Source organism: Sphaerodactylus townsendi, linkage group LG01 (genome assembly GCF_021028975.2).
Source record: "Sphaerodactylus townsendi isolate TG3544 linkage group LG01, MPM_Stown_v2.3, whole genome shotgun sequence".
NCBI classification, from domain to species: Eukaryota; Metazoa; Chordata; class Lepidosauria; order Squamata; family Sphaerodactylidae; genus Sphaerodactylus; species Sphaerodactylus townsendi.
In genome coordinates, this window is record NC_059425.1 from 14,300,462 (window position 1) to 14,320,375 (window position 19,914).

At 50.1% G+C, this 19,914-nt stretch overlaps 1 protein-coding gene across 1 annotated transcript in view; it reads left to right on the forward strand.

The window, feature by feature from the left end:
- The window catches only part of LOC125441137 (kinesin light chain 2-like), a 39,971-nt gene extending 20,574 nt beyond the window's left edge, over positions 1 to 19,397 (forward strand). Inside the window, 8 exon segments of the mRNA XM_048511490.1 lie at positions 1,282 to 1,331; positions 1,437 to 1,510; positions 11,275 to 11,383; positions 12,345 to 12,494; positions 13,364 to 13,381; positions 13,383 to 13,492; positions 15,211 to 15,271; positions 17,007 to 19,397. Coding sequence (XP_048367447.1) covers positions 1,282 to 1,331; positions 1,437 to 1,510; positions 11,275 to 11,383; positions 12,345 to 12,494; positions 13,364 to 13,381; positions 13,383 to 13,492; positions 15,211 to 15,271; positions 17,007 to 17,087 — 653 coding nt within the window. The 3' untranslated portion in view covers positions 17,088 to 19,397.
- The last annotated feature ends 517 nt before the right edge of the window (positions 19,398 to 19,914 follow it).

Sequence of the window (19,914 nt, forward strand, 5' to 3'; positions counted from 1 at the left end):
AATTGGCTATGCTGGCAGGGGCTGATGGGAATTGTAGTCCATGAACATCTGCAGTGCCATAGGTTCGCCACCACGGGCCTAGGCTATCCAGGTCAGGGCATATGTATGTTCATGTCCGTATTTGTGTGTGTGTTTTTGAATATGATATAATTTTCTGCTGCCTCCCTTCACCCCTTTGCAGAGCCAAGATCCAACTTTGCAAATGGAGGTGTTGCCTATGGAGATTTTCACAGGTGCCCTGTTGACCCCACCTCCCTTTGCAAAGCCTGAATCCAGCTTTGCAAATGGTGGTGGGGGGTGCCTGTGGAGATAGGGAAAACTCTTCCCATCTTCACAGGTACCCTGCTGGCCCTCCCACTCTTTCCAAAGCCAGGATCCAGCTTTGTAAACGGGTGTGCATGCAAGATATTGCTTGTTCGTGATTGGCTGACTTCCTTTCTCAAACACATTTTTTTTACTTGTTCCAAAGGAAGTCTGGATTCTGCTCCAAATGAACTGCCCACACAGTGGGCTTGATGTGGAAATGGGGAAAGGGTCTGGGGTTTTTCTCATTTAGGCACATAGACTTGCACTGTCAGCCTAACAAGGAGTTGCCAAATCGACCCGAAGGGTGCCAGTCCTGCGCTCCTTGCTTCATATGCACATGGAGAGGTGTAAAGTTAAGAGGGCTCCTCCGTGACTTGTTCTTCACTCTGGAACGTTTCCTGGTGGCTCCCTCTGTCTGCAGCCCATGAACCTGGTTTCAACTCCCGTGAGATTGTCACCCTGGCTCCCCATCTTCCTCTCATGTGGTTCTGATGTTACGTGACATCCTGGCAGTGTGCTCACCTGTCAGTGGGTCTCCATTACGAAACGTTGAAGAGAGCGGCGAGTTAGAAGCACTGGCAGACGCTGTCCAGCAAGGCTTCTTCATAGGCTCCCTTCTGCATATTCTCAGTGTGTGTGTATTTCGTTTTCTGCACGCTGGAGAGCCAGCGTGGTGTAGTGGTTAAGAGCAGGTGCACTCTAACCTGGAGAATCGGGTTTGATTCCCTGCTCTGCTGCTTGAGCTGTGGAGGCTTATCTGGGGAACTAGATTAGCCTGTGCACTCCCACACACGCCAGCTGGGTGACCTTGGGCGAGTCACAGTTCTTCAGAGCTCTTTCATCCCCACCCACCTCACAGGGTGTTTGTTGGGCATAGGGAGGAAGGGAAAGAGATTGTCAGCCTCTGTGAGTCTCCTTACAGGAGAGAAAGGAGGGATATAAATCCAAACTCTTCTTCTTCTTCCTTCTCTGCAGGAGACAACAAGCCAATCTGGATGCACGCTGAAGAGCGAGAGGAGAGCAAGGTACTTCTTGGGGCAGAGATGGGAACCGGGGGGCTCTGGTGTGGAACTCCAGGGGACAAGCCAAGGCCACCCGGACCCTTAACGTTTCCTCGGTGCTCCTTGCAGGATAAGCGCCGGGAGAAGGACAGCGCCCCCTGTGGGGAGTATGGAAGCTGGTACAAAGCCTGCAAAGTAGACAGGTAAGAGCCAGAGCGATGCAGGGGCAAGAGTGGAGGACTCTAATCAGGAGAACTGGGTTCGATTCCCCTCTCCTCCACATGAAGCCTGCTGAGTGACCTTGGGCCAGTCGCAGTTCTCTCAGAATTCTCTCAGCCAGTGCAGAGGCAGGCAGTGGCAAACCCCCTCCCAATATCTCTTGCCTGGAAAACCCTGCGTGGTTCCCAGACTCTGGCTGACGACTTTTTGTAACACACACATGCATAGGTGAGTGGCAAAATGTGTTGAGTTTAGTCCTGCAGTGTTGTTAACCCCTCCCCTCCCACAGTGTGGCTGTTCTTTCCAATTTATTATTAATCTCCCTGTCCACCACCACTGTTAGTTAATAGAAAGAACTGCCTGCCCTGTTCAGAAATGATAGCTAACTTTGATTTGATTCCCCTCTCCTCCACATGAGTGGCTGAGTCTTACCTGGTGAACTGGATTTGTTTCCCCACTCCTACACAGAAAGCCTGTTAGGCAGTGGTGGGATCCAAAAATTTTAGTAACAGGTTCCCATGGTGGTGGGATTCAAACAGTGGCGTATTAAAGCCAATGGGGCTGGGCGGGGCACGACGGAGGCGTGGCTGGGCACGACGGGGGCAGGGCATTAATAATTTCTCTGTTACTGTAAAAAACTCTTACTGTAAAAAAAGTTCCTAATTTCCAGCTGGTATCTTTCTGTCCATAATTTAAACTTGTTATAGCAAGTCCTATTGTCTACTGCCAACAGAAACAACTACTTCTACTCTAATTGACTGCCTGTCAAATACTTAATACTGTCAAATACTTAATTTTGTTTCTAGAAATCAAAAGAAGGACACTTTCCTTACACAAGGAACTTCACCATATTTCTAAAACATGTTTTTAAAACAGCCCAACAGGGAGAATTATCCCGTTTTCTACCTTCACTAACCAGCCACATAGGAAACAGGACTTTATGCCAACTGTGAAATCATGAGTGGTCACTACAGTTTAGTGAAGATTCACCATTCCCACTGTTTGTTAACTATATTCTGAACTATATTCTAGAATTCGCAATCCATACTGTATATTCTGCAAATATTTCACATTAATTAATCCAGGATTAGAGACACAGATTAGCATAACATTCTCACATACAGGAATACAGAGCTTTTAAGTGGCCAAGCATCATGATAAATCACAATTTATCATAAAATGAACAGAGTGCCAAAATAAATAGCCTACCAAGCAAGTAAAGAGTCCCCTGGACCCAACAGTAGTTAAAGGGTCCCTCCTCTTACTAGCCGGCAAACTCTGGGCTACGAGAAAGAAGACGAGAGGGGGAGGTGAGGGCGTGGAGACGGAAAAGCGGACCCAATTAGTAACCCCCTTTTGGCACGCACAAATAATTAGTAACCCACTCTCAGGAACTGTTGAGAACCTGCTGGAACCCACCTCTGCTGTTAGGTGACCTTGAGCCAGTTCTCTCAGAACTCCCTCAGCCCCGCCTACCTCACACGGTGGCAGTTGCGGGGAGAGGAAGGGAAGGAGTTATAAGCCACTTTGAGACTACTTGCCGTAGAGAAAAGTAAGGTACAGATAAAATTCTTCTTCTTTTTCCACTGCTTCATCCACCTCCACTGGGGATAGAGAAAGCAATCTGCATGGACAGGATGTTCCTAAATTGAATCAGGGCTGGAAACTTGGATGAGGTGTAAATGAAATAAATGCCTTAAGGAGGGGAATTATTTGGATCAGGACATTCCCTCTGCCATCCCGCCTCTCTAAATGGAAGCAAGTTCTTATTTGCTTACTTTATTTGTATATCTGCCTCTAGCTGAGAATCAAAGCGGATTACGTAATTAAAAACCGAGGCAATGAGAATAGGGCACTGCGTTCTGTGAACAGTGCCAGGTTGCAAAATTGGAAGACAAGGTCCTGAAAACAGTGCAGCGCACGCACTAAAGGAGAATCACGAAAGAAGAACAATGCAGGAGACTATTAAAGCGCAGACCATGAAGGGATAAAACTGGATTATACAGTTAGGCAACAAGGCAATACAAACAGTATTAGGTCTACAACGTATCGTGCCTAAAATTTCAGATGTGGAATGCTAGTAGCTCAGGAACCTTCCTAATCTACTCAAACAGCGTGTTCCACCAAGTGGGAACCACGACAGATAATAGTCAAGTAGGGGTAAGTTGCTGATCTTACTCATTTGCAAGGTGTCACCTTCAAAAAGTGTTCCTGCAGAAACGTGGGTCCCAAGCCATGAAAGGATTTGCGTGCGCTAAGCAGCACCTTGGCTTGGACCCAGCAACTGCTCAGTCACCAACGGAGCAAATTGCTGAGTACATGTACAAAACTGTGTTCAGTTCTGGTCGCCACATCTCAAAAAGGACATCGAAGAGATAGAAAAAGTGCAGAGAAGGGCAACGAGGATGATTGAAGGACTGGAGCACCTTCCCTATGAGGAGAGGCTGCAGCGTTTGGGACTCTTTAGTTTGGAGAGGAGGCGTCTGAGGGGGGATAGGATTGAAGTCTACAAAATTATGCATGGGGTAGAAAATGTTGACAGAGAGAAATTTTTCTCTCTTTCTCACAATACTAGAACCAGGGGGCATCCATTGAAAATGCTGGGGGGAAGAGTTAGGACTAATAAAAGGAAACACTTCTTCACGCAACGTGTGATTGGTGTTTGGAATATGCTGCCACAGGAGGTGGTGATGGCCACTAACCTGGATAGCTTTAAAAAGGGCTTGGACAGATTTATGGAGGAGAAGTCAATCTATGGCTACCAATCTTGATCCTCCTTGATCTCAGATTGCAAATGCCTTAGCAGACCAGGTGCTCAGGAGCAGCAGCAGCAGCAGGCCCTTGCTTTCACATCCTACATGTGAGCTCCCAAAGGCACCTGGTGGGCCATTGCGAGTAGCAGAATGCTGGACTAGATGGACTCCGGTTTGATCCAGCAGGCTATTTCTTATGTTCTTATGTTCTCATGTCACGTGCATGCTGTGTCAAGCTGCTGATAGTGAACATGCCGAGGCGTTCTGTACCCTCAGTTGTCTTCATGGGCCGATGCATGTGGAGCATGTGAATTTCAGACTAGACAGAGAAGAAGAAGAAGAGTTGGATAGTGTACAGACTAATCTGAATTCCCCAGATAAGCCTCCACAGCTCAGGTGGCAGAGCAGGGAATCAAACCTGGTTCCTCCAGATTAGAGTACACCTGCTCTTAACCCCTACGCCACTGCTGCTCTTGAAATCCACAAACACCGAGATAGTTTCAACAAAACAGGAAGAGAAAGTCAACAAAACCTGGTTACTGGTACTAAAAACCACCAAAACCAAAACCCGATGACTTTTCAAACTCCCTTCAACAATCCAGCTGATGCTGTAAACACCTTCACACAAACACACACACACCTCATTCCTATTTCTGAGATGGATCACGCACATTCAAGCCACGAGGACGAACTCCACCTGGACGCATGCAAATGCTCTTCATCCCACTTCAAAGGTGGACAAAACAAATACCCAACAAAATAAAACACTCCACACTGTGCCCTGGAGAGAAACTCACCTTACTGTGACATGCCTCTGAAGACGCCAGCTGTAGATGCGGATGAAATGATAGGAGCAAAATCTACCAGACCACAGCCACGTAGCCTGGGAAACACCCCCAAAGCCTGTGTGAAAGCAGTCTAGCCTTGAAGTCACAGAGTCCTGGATCCTTGTGGGTGGCTCACCCAGCTCAGTGTCGGAAGTCGTTCTCGAGGATAAATGAAGTGTCAAGGTTCCCGAATACTCACCCAGGACCGCATAACTTGTGGGCTCTTGCTCTAAATCAAACACTTTGCGCAAAAATGAATAAAGAATATTTTTGATTTATTAAAAAAGAAAAGTTCAATGCCCCCGATAACTACAGGTGCAGAAAGCGCAAAAAAACAAATTGGAAAATAGCGGCTAAAATGATAAAGCAGAGTCCTAATAGAATCAAACCAGAGGGATTCATTCCCGCGTTGCCTTGTTTCCGTGTAGCAAGCGGTGTTTTCTGAAGTCGGGATCAGAGTTCAAGAGAGTGCAAAATTCAGTCCAAGCAATGATCCCAGATACAGCGTCACAGAATGACCCGCCAAAAAGCAGCAAGATAGACAACTCCCTCAATAGCATGTTACAACTAATATAGCCAAACTCTAACCCATCTGACACCCCCCCAACCAACAGGAGTGCCTCTCCAAATCAGCCAAAGCAAATCTTGTTATCCAAACAGTTGGCAGGTGAAATCGGGTTCAAAGTTGCAGAAGGAATGCTCTCCCAGGTAACTTGTTTTGAGGTCCTGATGACTTTGGCAGATGAAAGGCCCATCGCTACAGCTGAGTTTGCTGCAATAAATGAACAGACAGATCACTCAAATATGGCACAGGTGTGAAACTCGCAGCCCTCCAGATGTTATGGACTACAGTTCCCATCATCCCCTGCCAGCAAAATGCTGGCGGGGATTATGGGAACTGTAGTCCATAACATCTGGAGGGCCGCGAGTTTGACACCTATGAAATACTGCTACAGTTATGTCAGCTTAATAGAATGATGTTAAAATATGTTTTCTTTACAAGGGGGTTGTTTGCAGCTGAATTAACTTGTTTATCCAGCAGCAATGCTCGATATTTGGTATAACCCTCGGACTCTAACTGAATCGGTGAAGATCAGCTGAACCCCGTCTGAAGTGGGAACCGCAGCGACTTTGGCCTTGGATATTATCATCTTGTCAGGGTCCAGTTTCCACTTGTTCACCTTAGCTGCTTAAGCACGGCGGCCTGGCCCTGGCTGGGGATCTCTACAGTGGCACCAGTGGCACGGTGGCACCAAGGCCTGTGGAACCATAATGGCAAAGTGTGTGTCGTTGGCACATTGCTGACGCAACTCCGAAACCGTGAATGAGCTCTCCCAAGGGCTTTAGAGATAAAAGAGCATGGGGGTATAAAACGGGCATGTCCCTCCCAGATACAGCCACCCTCCAAAAGTGTCCTCTTGAGAGAGACAGCGTAGTGTAGTGCTCAAGAACAGGTGGATTCTAACCTGGAGAAAACTGGGTTTGATTCCCCCTCCTCCACCTGAGTGGCAGAGGCTTATCTGGTGCACCAGGTGTGTTTCTGCACTCCTGCATTCCTGCTGGGTGACCTTGGGCTAGTCACAGTTCTCTCAGAACTCTCTCAGTCCCACCTGCCTCCCCAGGTGCCTGTTGTGGGGAGAGGAAGGGAAAGGAGCTTGTAAGCCACCTTGAGTCTCCTTACTGGAGAGAAAGGTGGGGTACAAATCCAAACTCTTCTTCTTCTTGAGTCTGGCCCATAATGGACAATCTCATGTGGTCCAAAGCACATCAGTGAATACCTATGTCTAGGGCCAGATGTTTTGACAAGGTGGCTGGTGAACCATCTCGGCTGCTGAAGAAACCAACTCCAAGCTCAGCCTTTGTGGGTCTTCAAACAGCTTATCAACGAAAGCGACCGGCACTGTCTCCATTCTACAGCCAGACCACAGATGGGTGGAGCCTCTCTCAGTTACCTTTTCTTAGCACATATTAGAAAATAGCTCTTTCATCAGCCAAGGAAAGATGCTCTGAGTCAGTGACTGATTTATGGTGGATGGCAGGGGTTCCAGCTGCATTAGCGTGATGAGGAAACATTGTGCCGTCGAGTCAGAACCAGTTTGTGGTGCCCCAACGGCCAGGTATTCAAGGCAAGATGTGAGCACAGGTTGCTTACCTTGCCTCCTCCTACACTGAGAGCCAGCGCATTGTAGTGGTGAAGAGCAGGTGGATTCTAGTCCAGAGAACCGGGGTTGAGTCTCCACTCCTCCACCTGAGCGGAGGAGGCTTATCTGGTGCACCAGATGTGTTTTCACACTCCTACGTTCCTGCTGGGTGACCATGGGCCAGTCAAATAAAGATTTATTAACGGCAGGTATAATTGAAGAAAAGAAGGTGAGTACAAGTTATGAACCAACATACAAAATTATGATTAGAGCTGCACATGCGGTGATTGCATAGGGATGGAAAGAGAAAAAGAAATGGGCAATCTCAAAATGGTTGGAATATGTATGGGAACAAATACAGCTGGAAATTTTTGTGATGATGACAAAAAATATGTTATGGCAAGAAAAATTAAGAGACATTATGAAGATATGGTCAGCTTTTGAGAACTGGATGAGAGAAGCCGGATTTAACAAAGAATTATGGGAGAAAAAAATACGAAGAATGAATGTAGGGTGGTGAGAACCACAAAGGATTGCGAAGAGCTCCAAGCGGACCTTGATAAATTAGGTGAGTGGGCTCAGAAATGGCAAATGCAGTTCAATGTAGCAAAATGTAAAGTGATGCACATAGGGGCAAAAAATCCAAACTTCACATACACGCTACAGGGGTCAGTGCTATCAGTCACAGACCAGGAAAGGGATTTAGGCGTCTTAGTTGATAGTTCCATGGGAATGTCAACTCAATGCATGGCAGCTGTAAAAAAGGCAAACTCTATGCTGGGGATAATTAGGAAAGGAATTGGGAATAAAACTGCAAAGATTGTCATGCCCTTATATAAAGCAGTGGTGCGACCGCACTTGGAGTACTGTGTCCAGTTCTGGTCGCCGCATCTCAAAAAGGATATTGAAGAGATAGAAAAAGTGCAGAGAAGGGCAACAAGGATGATTGAGGGACTGGAGCACCTTCCCTATGAGGAGAGGCTGCAGCGTTTGGGACTCTTTAGTTTGGAGGGAGATGTCGTTGTTGGGATATGATTGAAGTCTATAAAATTATGCATGGGGTAGAAAATGTTGACAGAGAGAAATTTTTCTCTCTTTCTCACAATACTAGAACCAGGGGGCATTCATTGAAAATGCTGGGGGGAAGAATGAGGACTAATAAAAGGAAACACTTCTTCATGCAACGTGTGATTGGTGTTTGGAATATGCTGCCACAGGAGGTGGTGATGGCCACTAACCTGGATAGCTTTAAAAGGGGCTTGGACAGATTTATGGAGGAGAAGTCGATTTATGGCTACCAATCTTGATCCTCCTTGATCTGAGATTGCAAATGCCTTAACAGACCAGGTGATCGGGAGCAACAGCCGCAGAAGGCCATTGCGTTCACATCCTACATGTGAGCTCCCAAAGGCACCTGGTGGGGCACTGCGAGAAGCAGAGAGCTGGACTAGATGGACTTTGGTCTGATCCAGCTGGCTTGTTCTTATGTTCTTATGTTCTTAACTTTCTGCTGCTTTCTTGAATAAACGTGAAAGAAGAAGGGGGGAAAGGGAGTAATGTATAGTTTGATTAAATGCATTGTATGTATCTGTTACATAATTATACTGTACCTGTGGTGGCGAACCTTTTTGAGACCAAGTGCCCAAATTGCAACCCAAACCCATCTTATTTATCACAAAGTACCAACCTGGCAATTTAACCTGAATGCTGAGGTTTTAGTTTAGAAAAAAACGGTTGGCTCCCTTTTCCTCCACCCCACCCGCTCGAGCAGGGGCCAGCCTGCTCTAGCCTCCAGCAAGTCCCGCATGCACTGCTCTGTGTCTCTCTAGCATCTCTGCCTCCTCTGCGCGCCCCCCCCTCGGGCAGCAGCCACCCAGAGCACAGGCACCAGACCCGCCAGCCAAGTCCTCACTGCTCACTGCGGTGCGCGCATGTTGTGCTCAGTGGCCCAGGCCAGCCTAGATGTGTGTGTGTGGGGAGGTGATTTTCCACCCCCCACAAGACGAACTCTCTGAGTGCCACCTCTGGCACCCGTGCCATAGGTTCGCCATCACTGTACTATACAATTTAAAAAATTATTTAAAAAAACACCATGGGCCAGTCACAGTTCTTCGGAACTCTCTCAGCTCCCACTACCTCACCAGGTGTCTGTTGTGGGGAGAGAAGGGGAAAGGAGCTTGTAAGCCACCTTGAGTCTTCCTACAGGAAAGGGGGGGGGTATAAATCCAAACTACTACTCTTCTACATTAGCAAAACCATGTCACATTTGCAACTACCCTTCTGCTGGAAGGGGGGTGTTTTTTCTTTATCTTCTTTCTGAAAATGAAACAGGGAGCTAGATGTTTACAAAATGTTGTGTATGTATTTATCAGTAACCTATGAAAGGAAAACCTGTTGCAGATTTGGTGTTGGGGAAAAGTGCCATCATCACAATTGATTTATGGTGACCCCTCATGGGTTTTTAAGGCACAAGGGTAACGAAGGCAGTTTGCCATTCCCCTCCTCTGCATAGCAATCCTGGACTTCTTTGGGAGTCTGCCATCCAAGTACTATCAGCTGCCTAGCTGATTGAGGCCCTGACCTGGACAGCCCTGCTGCCTAGCTGATTGAGGCCTTGACCTGGACAGCCCTGCTGCCTAGCTGATTGAGGCCTTGACCTGGACAGCCCTGCTGCCTAGCTGATTGAGGCCTTGACCTGGACAGCCCTGCTGTCTAGCTGACTGAGGCCCTGACCTGGACAGCCCTGCTGCCTAGCTGATTGAGGCCTTGACCTGGACAGCCCTGCTGCCCAGCTCATTGAGGCCTTGACCTGGACAGCCCTGCTGCCTAGCTGATTGAGGCCTTGACCTGGACAGCCCTGCTGCCTAGCTGATTGAGGCCCTGACTTGTACAGCCCTGCTGCCTAGCTGATTGAGGCCTTGACCTGGACAGCCCTGCTGCCTAGCTGATTGAGGCCCTGACCTGGACAGCCCTGCTGCCTAGCTGATTGAGGCCTTGACCTGGACAGCCCTGCTGTCTAGCTGACTGAGGCCCTGACCTGGACAGCCCTGCTGCCTAGCTGATTGAGGCCTTGACCTGGACAGCCCTGCTGCCTAGCTGATTGAGGCCTTGACCTGGACAGCCCTGCTGCCTAGCTGATTGAGGCCTTGACCTGGACAGCCCTGCTGCCTAGCTGATTGAGGCCCTGACTTGTACAGCCCTGCTGCCTAGCTGATTGAGGCCTTGACCTGGACAGCCCTGCTGCCTAGCTGACTGAGGCCTTGACCTAGACAGCCCTGCTGCCTATCTGATTGAGGCCCTGACCTGGACAGCCCTGCTGCCTATCTGATTGAGGCCCTGACCTGGACAGCCCTGCTGCCTATCTGATTGAGGCCCTGACCTGGAAGCCCTGCTGCCTAGCTGATTGAGGCCCTGACCTGGACAGCCCTGCTGTCTAGCTGACTGAGGCCTTGACCTGGACAGCCCTGCTGCCTAGCTGATTGAGGCCCTGACCTGGACAGCCCTGCTGCCTAGCTGATTGAGGCCCTCACCTGGACAGCCCTGCTGCCTAGCTGATTGAGGCCTTGACCTGGACAGCCCTGCTGCCTAGCTGATTGAGGCCTGGACCTGGACAGCCCTACTGCCTAGCTGATTGAGGCCTTGACCTAGACAGCCCTGCTGCCTAGCTGATTGAGGCCTTGACCTGGACAGCCCTGCTGCCTAGCTGATTGAGGCCCTGACCTGGACAATCTCATCAGATCTCACAAGCTAAGTAGGGTCAGCACTGACCAGAACTTGGATGGAGACCACAAAGGGAGTCCAGAGTTGCTGCACAGAGGAAGGCAAAGGCAAACCACCTCTCTTATTCACTTGCCTTGAAAACCCACTGGGTCACCATAATTCAGATGCAATGCGACAGCACTTTACACACACACACAACTGGTTGTGGGCGGACATCTTTTTCGAGTTCCAAAAAAGTCTGTTCAGTGGCCTGGTCACAAAGAATGGGGCGTTGCTGATGATACTGACTTCTCTACCTTTCCTGCAGCCCCACGGTCAATACAACTCTGAAAAGCCTGGGGGCTCTCTACCGACGCCAGGGCAAGCTGGAGGCTGCGGAGACACTGGAGGAGTGCGCCCTGAAAACCCGCAAGCAGGTGAGTGCCGTGATTCGCCGAGACAGGCAACGTCATCCCAGCAGTGGGGGAACGAGCCCATAAAAATACTATGGGCCACAAACAGCCATGTATAACTAGATCATCTATTGTGAGTAAAATGTTTCTCCCCATGGCAATCAGCAACACGCTGAGAACCTTCCCCTGTTCTTTGTCGAGACAGGAGGGGATGAAAATATTTATTTATTTATTTATTTATTTTATTTGTTCCACTTTTATACCGCCCTCCCCCAAATTAGTATGTGCCAGAAAAAAATTCAGACCAGGGTGTTGTGGGATTTCTGGCTTGTATGGCTGTGTTCTGGTAGCATTTTCTCCTTGACGCTTCGCCTGCATCTGTGGCTGGCATCTTATGGAGCAAATGCTACCAGAACATGGCCATACAACCCGGAAACGCCACAACACCCTGGTCTGATTCCGGTCACGAAAGCCTTTAACAATAAATTTCAGATTGTTTTTTCCCCCCCACTTACGTCGGACTCTGTGATAGTTCCCCTAACCCCCTGCTCTGCCAGATCTTGACCCTTAGATCCTTCTGCACTTTCTTTTCCTGGGCTAATACCAGGGGGCATCCATTGAAAATGCTGGGGGGAAGAATTAGGACTAATAAAAGGAAACACTTCTTCATGCAACGTGTGATTGGTGTTTGGAATATGCTGCCACAGGAGGTGGTGATGGCCACTAACCTGGATAGCTTTAAAAAGGGCTTGGACAGATTGATGGAGGAGAAGTCGATCTATTCTCCTTGATCTGAGATTGCAAATGGCTTAGCAGACCAGGTGCTCGGGAGCAGCAGCAGCAGAAGGCCATTGCTTTCACATCCTGCATGTGAGCTCCCAAAGGTACCTGGTGGGCCACTGCGAGTAGCAGAGAGCTGGACTAGATGGACTCTGGTCTGATCCAGCAGGCTAGTTCTTATGTTCTTATGTTCTTCTTCCACCAGGGCATGGACGCCATCAACCAGAGCAAAGTGGTGGAACTGTTAAAGGACGGGAACCGCTCGGAACATCGGTCAACCCGTGAGGGGGCTTCCGGTTCCAATAAGTGCGAAAACGGGGCTGAACCAGAAGAGGGGGCAGCAGAGTGGTCAGGGGTAAGAGGCAGCAGGTCTCGGGGTGGGGGTGAAGGGGACAGGACTGTTTGCTCTTCCTTGAAGATGTAGCTTACCAGAGGGCATGTGTTAGATTTCCTTGACTGGCATTATCACAGTACACCAGGGAACAGTGTTTGTTGTGCATGGGAGAGTCTAGGAGGTGCCTCCTAACCTGGAGAACCGGGTTCAATTCCCTGCTCCTGTACATGAGACTCTAATCTGGAGAACTGGTTTGATTCCCCACTCCTCCACATGAAGCCTGCTGGGTGACCTTGGGTCAGTCACAGTTCTCTCAGAATTCTCAAAGCCCCACCTGCTTTTCAAAATGTCTGTTGTGGGGGGGGGTGGGTGCGTCAAAGGCGATTGTAAGCCACGTTGAGACTTCTTTAAGGTAGAGAAGAAGGTTCTCAAATAGCTGTCACTTGTATGGAATTCCCTTCTTCTGGGCACCGCCCCCCAGATCATAAAGTCTAAATATTTTCCAGGAGCAGACTAATACCTTCCTGTTGAAAACCGCTCTTTGCGGTCAAATACACAGCCAGCTGATGGTTTAACCAAGGGCCGGTGTGATTTGGGCCCTTTCTGCACATGCAGAATAAAGCACTTTCAGTCCAGTTTCACAATTGTTTGCAAGTGGATTTTGCTATTCCGCACAGCTGAAAAGTGCACTGAAGATGGATTGAAAATGCACTATTCTGGGTGTGCGGAGGGGTCCCCCACGCAGCCTTGTTACCCACCTTTGCTCCTTGGGTTAGAGCCGAAGATATAAACAGAAGCAATCTCTGTTCAGCCATTTTCCTCCGCCCGATAATAACGTTCATTTTCCATGACCGTGCCGAGACGCTTTCATGCTTTCCTCTCCCTTCCAGTCTGGCTCCGGGGGTTTTTTCGCGGCGCAGCGGCTCCTTTGGGAAACTGCGCGACGCCCTGCGGCGCAGCAGCGAGATGCTGGTGAAGAAGCTGCAGGGGAGCAGCCCGCAAGAGCCCCGAAACCCAGGGTGAGTGCTGGCCGGGTGTCAGGCTGGGCTTTGCGAGCAATCGAGAAGAAATGCTGCCCTTGGCTGGCTTATGCTGTTTGGATGGCTTATGCTGTTTTGCAGATTATGCTGGCTGGCTTATGCTGTTTTGCAGATTAGGTTGGCGGTGCACGTAATCCGGTGTTCAGGTCCCTTTGGTGGCCAACCACTGCTTCTGCGTGAATGTCGAAGGGGGAGCAGAAAAGGAAAGCCTTCCCTCTTCTAACCTGGAGAACCAGGTTTGATTTCCCATTCCTCCACCTGAGTGGCAGAGGCTTACCTGGTGAACCAGAAGGGAAAGGAGTTTATAAGCCACCTTGAGTCTCCTTACAGGAGGGAAAGGTGGGGTATAAACAGGTGGGATCCAGCAGGTTCTCACAGGTTCCCGAGAGTAGGTTACTAATTATTTGTGTGTGCCGAGAGGGGGTTACTAATTGGTGATTTTGCCACGTGATTTTTGCCTTAGTTACGCCCCTCCTCTCAGCAGTAGCACACAGTACTTGAAGCAGTCTAGCAGGAGGTGCACCGGCGTGCGTGGCAGCCTGCGCCTGCGTGCATTCGTTTCCCGCCCAAGGACCGGCACAGCGGCTGCGTCCTTGCCACAGCTCCGCCCAGGAATGCCCCGCCCCTGAAATGCCTGGCCACGCCCCCGCCGTGCCCCGCCCAGCCCCATTGGCGCTACGCCACAGTTTGAATCCCACCACCATGGGAACCTGTTACTAAAATTTTTGGATCCCACCACTGCCCCCAACACACAAAATTCATGGAGGTTCCATTTAGGCTAAGGGCAGTGCTAAAACCCATGTTCTCTCATAAAGCTGCCTAAATGCCATCAGGGGAATGATGGCCTATAAATTCAATTATAGATAAAATAAATATATCATCCAGGGTAACCCAACTCAGTGCCTGAGCGCACTGTGGCACCCCTCACTACTTCCCTTCCAAGCTTTTCAGAAAATGCAAGGCAGGACTTATGATTGGCTGCCCTTGTTCAAATTATGGGGTTTTCATTTGGAAGATCAGGAGGGACTGGTAAGTACCTGACTTTTCCTTCATGTCTGGTTCCATTTCCCCTTCAAGCTTTCCTTCTCCCCAGGAGGTGAGGAATGTAGTGGCTGTACCACCTATGGCAGCCATTTTGGGTTTTCCTCCCCATCCTGTGCCAGCCATTTTGGAGTGGCACACACCACCCCCCTCTCAAAATTCCAAATGTGCCCACAGGTTGGAGACCCCGAGTCTAACCCTTTCTGGAAACGCTGCCTTAAAAGTTTCCGCTGTTACCACCTCATGCTTGAACACGCGGCACTGCCTTATCCGGAGTCAGATCGTATCTATCATAGTCCTCTTTGTCTGCTCTGAGTTTTTTTACATCACTTGCTTGCAGAGCCTTTCCAGGGACTGGAACTGGAATTTATTGCAATTTTTAGACAATTTTATGTTTTATGTACATGTTGTAAGCTGCCTGAGCCCGAAAGGGGAGGGGTAGCCTGGTAAATCAAATACCGGTAACTAAAACTTTAGACCTTCTGTGCTCAAAGAACATGCTCTACCCCTGAGTCACACGCCCTCTCCTTCTGATCGCAACAAGCTCCATAAATGGCACCACAAGCGAGGAAACGCTTTGTTTTTGAGTCCCCTGATGATGGAGTCACTTATTCCTCTGTCCCAAAGTCAGAATCCTGCCTCTTGTCTCCCTGCAGGATGAAGCGAGCCAGTTCTCTGAACTTCCTCAACAAGAGCGTCGAAGAAGAAGCGAGCCAGGTATGAGCTCTGAACTGGCAGCTGCTGTCACCTTCCCCCCGCCCTGCCCCGCCCCGCCCCCGGTTGTTTGTTTATGTTTAAGCTGGTAACAGAAGGAAGATGAGGAATTTGCTGAGCATCCTTTGTGCTCCCTTCAGGTGTGGTCACACCTGGGGAAAAACTGGCCTACGCCCACTAGACTAACGCCGCGGCCTTTCTGTGCGTTCCTCCCCTGACTGCCCCTTTTGCAGCAGCAACCTAAGGCCGACAGTGGTATTGCTAGCTTCCATAATTGCAGGGAGGGTTTTTCCTTTTTGTGCAAGGAAAAACGTAGATCCGTATGATTCGCTACCAAGAACAGTTTGCACTAAGGCGCTGCTGGACTCAAATCGGACTGACTCGCGCAGGGGTGCCGAACATGCAGCCTGCAGGCCGGATCTGGCCCTTTGATGGGGCTTGTCAGGCCCATGAGCCAGTTGAGATAATCCCCCCACCCCAGCTCGCCAGGCCAGGCCAGGGCGGGAGCAGGGTGGGGGTTGCCTCAGCTGGCTCGTGGACCTGATAAGCCCTCTCAAGGGTGCCACCCTAGTATGCTGTGAGTTCACCAGTTCAGGCACCCCCTCCCCCCCGGCTCAACCAAGCCACGTTTATGTCATATCCGACCCTCGTTACAACTGAGTTTGACACCCCTGGTCTAACTCTTCCCTTGTCCCATTTGATCCTCCAACACAACCCCTGCGAGGTGGACCACACTGTGAAGCAGCAGGGGCTCGCTGCCAACCAAGGGCAGAGGCGGGATTTGAACTGGGCTCCCTCAGCATCCAGGCCCAGCACTCTGCTGTGGGTTAGCTCTTCAGCTCAACTGAAGTCACAGAACAGGCACACTTTATTTCTGTGCTTATTAAAACCTTTTATGCTGTTCTTCTGTTTGGCTGAAGGTGGCCGTCTGCAGCCGGAAAAAAAAAATTGGTCCTCTGCTTCACTTCCCCCCTTCTCCCAAATCATAATCCAATGCTGCAACCATTACTCCACACTGTCTTTCCTTTGGCCCTTCCTCCAAGGATCTCAGAACAGCATGCCTGGTTCCCCCTTCCCTGTTTTTAGCCTCACAGTGAAGGAGGGTTGGGCGAAAAGAGACTGAGTAGGCCTATGGCACTGATGGCGAACCTATGGCACGGGTGCCAGAGGTGGCACTCGGAGCCCTCGCTGTGGGCACGCTCACACAGAGTTTGTCCTGTGGGGGGCAGAAAATCACCCACACACACATCTAGGCTGGCTTGGGCCACTGAGCACAACGTGCGTGCACCGTGGTGAGCAGGCAGGCCTCATGCCTGTGCTCCGAGTGGCTGGTCAGCTGGCAGGCCTGATGCCTGTGCTCCGAGTGGCTGTTGCCTGAGGGGCGGGGGGCGCAGAGGAGGCAGAGATGCTAGAGAGGCACAGTGCGGGACTTGCTGGAAGCTAGAGCAGGCTGGCCCCTGCTCGAGTGGGTGTGGCAGAGGAAGAGAGAGCCAACTGTTTTTTTCTAAACTCAAACCTCAGGTTAAATTGCCAGGTTGGCACTTTGTGATAAATAAGTGGGGTTTGGGTTGCAATTTGGGCACTCGGTCTCAAAAAGGTCCGCCATCACTGGCCTATGGGAACTTAGAGAGCTTTATGGCAGGCAAGATTCGAATCCAAGTCTCCCAAATCCTAATCTGAGACTTCTGCTACTCTGATTGACCATCTGTCATTGTTCTTCCCTTCTTTCTGCCTCCAGGGTTCCAGTAGTCTATCAGAGAGCCGGGGGCTCAGCGCCAGCAATGTAGACCTCTCTCGACGTAGCTCCTTGTTGGCGTGAGGAGCTGTTCGGCCCAGGTTCGAGCGTGAAGACCCGGGCGCCTCAGACCCGTTGGCCTTGCTGCTCCAGTATCGTGACCACATGTCCTTCAACGGCGCCAGGAGAGTCCCCCACGCAGCCTCTTCTGCGGGGCTGTGCCATTGTGACTCACCCTGCCTGGAGCCAGTACCCCCTTCACGCGCACATGTGCGCCCTCCACGTCTTCCTCTCTGTCACTGGCATGAAGCTGCAGCTGCTCTTCATTTGTTGCGCCTCGCTCCTGGGAGAGGGACTTTCTCAGTGGGCCCCCTAACGTGGCCTCCCTCCCTCTTCTCCCGAATCACTCCACAGCTTCTCATAAAGGGTCGGCTGCTCCGATTGGCTATTGAGGACCTCTGTCTTGCGCTCTTTGTACATGTACACACTGTGTATGTTTTCAAGCTGGATGGAGCTTTTTCCTTCCCAGGAATGCTGGGAATTGTAGTTCTGGGGTCGGGGAAATGAGCATGGTGGTAGGAGAAAGGTCTTGGTTGTGTTTCGTGTGTGTGTGTGTCGGAGAATTCTCAGCATCCTAGAAAGCAAGAACCAACAGGCATAGCTTCCCAAACTTAAAAGGTTTTGGTGCTCATGGTGAGCAGTACTATGACCCATTTGGGCCACCAGACAGAAGAAGGAGAAACTTGGAGGGCTGCACCTATCCCATAACCCTCAGCTCCATCTAGACCAGCTTGCTTCCTTGCTGTTTGAAACTAGGCTCCTATAAAGAACTTCTTCCAAGGAGGAAGAACTACAATTCCCAGCATTCATGTGGCAAGCCACGGACCCCTGACCCTCTTCTTGTGTGTGTCTGTTGCTTAAGAGCTTTGTGCTTGGGTCTCAGGGAGACACCGTTTCTTTTCCAAGCTCCGATCCTCGCCTCTCATTTTCCTATCTTGCGCATCCCTCCCAATCAATGGCCCATTCTCATTTGCAGCCCCCGTACACAGTGCCCCCCCCCCCACATCCACTTTGTCTCCGGTGCCCCTTTGAGGGTTCGACAGTGGTCTTCATACCTCCCCTGCAGTTTTTGTGGGTTTCGGGGGGAGGGTTGTCCCTCAGCACGAGCTCATTTCATGGCCACTGGCTAGGGAGAACCCTGTTAGCAGATCACGCCCCCACCTCGCCGGGGCCCACATTGTCATCTTCCGCAGGTGTCGAACTCGCGGCCCTCCAGATGTTATGGACTACATACGTTATGGACTACAGTTCCCATCATCCCCTGCCAGCATCATGCTGGCAGAGGATGATGGGAACTGTAGTCCATGACATCTGGAGGGTCACGAGTTCGACACCTATGACTGTCTTCCTTCCTCTACAACAGGCTTAGTGGAATGACAGTGGAGGCAAGAGAGCCCATGGGGAGCCCAGACTGCTCCCTGAATTGGAGCCTCCCTTTCCCGTCAAGCACTCAGCGACTGGGTGTGGGAGGGTCGGGTCCGCAAGGGACCCTGGGAGGGGGCAGGAATGGACAGGGAGAAGGGAGCCAGGGATCCGCTTTTGAGCCAGGGATCCGCTTATAATTATGCAAAGCAGTTGCTGAAACAGATTCACCAAACCCTCCATCTTGTGTGTCCTCACGTTTCACACTTTGTGTTGTTCAATCGCTTGGGGAAGAATTGGTCAAAGTTTGATCCCTTGCTAAATCCGGAGCGAAAGGGCAGACGACCAGGACGTTTGCGCTCATATTCTTTGTTCTCGGGCCGACGCAGAGCGTTTCCCTCCGTTTTCCTTTATTTAGAAAACCTCCTGACGTGCTTCTTGATTTAATACCATGTTGGGGTTCCATGCCTCTTCCCAGTTCAGCCTGGGAGAATTTCGGCAGCAGCCGTTTCTCCCTTTGCTGGGGCTGATGGGAATCGTAGTCCTTTGCTGGGCTTCCGGCGGTGGGGAAAATCTGGCCCCCGCTGCAGTGTGTCCCCTTTCCTTGCCGTTACCGAAAGCGCAGGGGCGTCGTCCTGTTTCTTCTGATCTGGTCCCCTTTCTCCGTCTCTCCATTGTCGTTCATAGCTCACTATTTAAGAAACTTAAGGTACAGAATGGGGTGGGGGGGGAGAGGAAACCGGCTTCCCTCATGACAGCGGATGGGGAGACCACCTTCAAAGAGGCCACGGGCTTTGCCAGCGTGCGAGGAAATACCCTTGTCATAGGCAGAGTGCAAGGTCATACCCATCGCTGAGTTTGAGTGGCGGGCTTAGTAGCTGCTGTGGGTGGAGGGGGGAATGAATAGGATGGGGCAAATTTTGCTCTGTATTTAATTATGTTGCTGTAGAAATAAAAAAGAGGAAACACCTATTACAAGAGAGGGGGAATTTTTTTTGCCTGTTTGGCCTTTTCTGGGATTTTGAAGGAGATCCTTATTGGAATTTTTTAAAAGGTGGGGAGAAAGTTGCAGCCTCTATACTGCATCTTAGGAAACATTGCTGTGTTACTGGCTTGTCAACAGTACATGGAAAAGGGATTTGGGAGTCTTAGTAGACCACAAACATAAGCATAAGCATTTTATTGTCATTGTGCACGCACAACGAAATTTACAGCAGCATTCCTTGATGCACACAATTTCAGACTCATACCCCATCCTCACTTTCCCCTTCCTCCACCCATCCCTACACATCCCCAAACACATCAACACGAAGCCGCGGAGTTTAGCATCGCCACAGCTCTAGAGTGGAAGCTGTCTCTAAGCCTCTTTGTCCTAGTTTGTATAGACCTGCATCGTCTGCCAGATGGTAACAGTTCAAAAAGAGAGTGTGCTGGATGAGACAGGTCTCTCAGAATATTTTGGGCTTTCTTTAGGCTTCGGGAATTATAG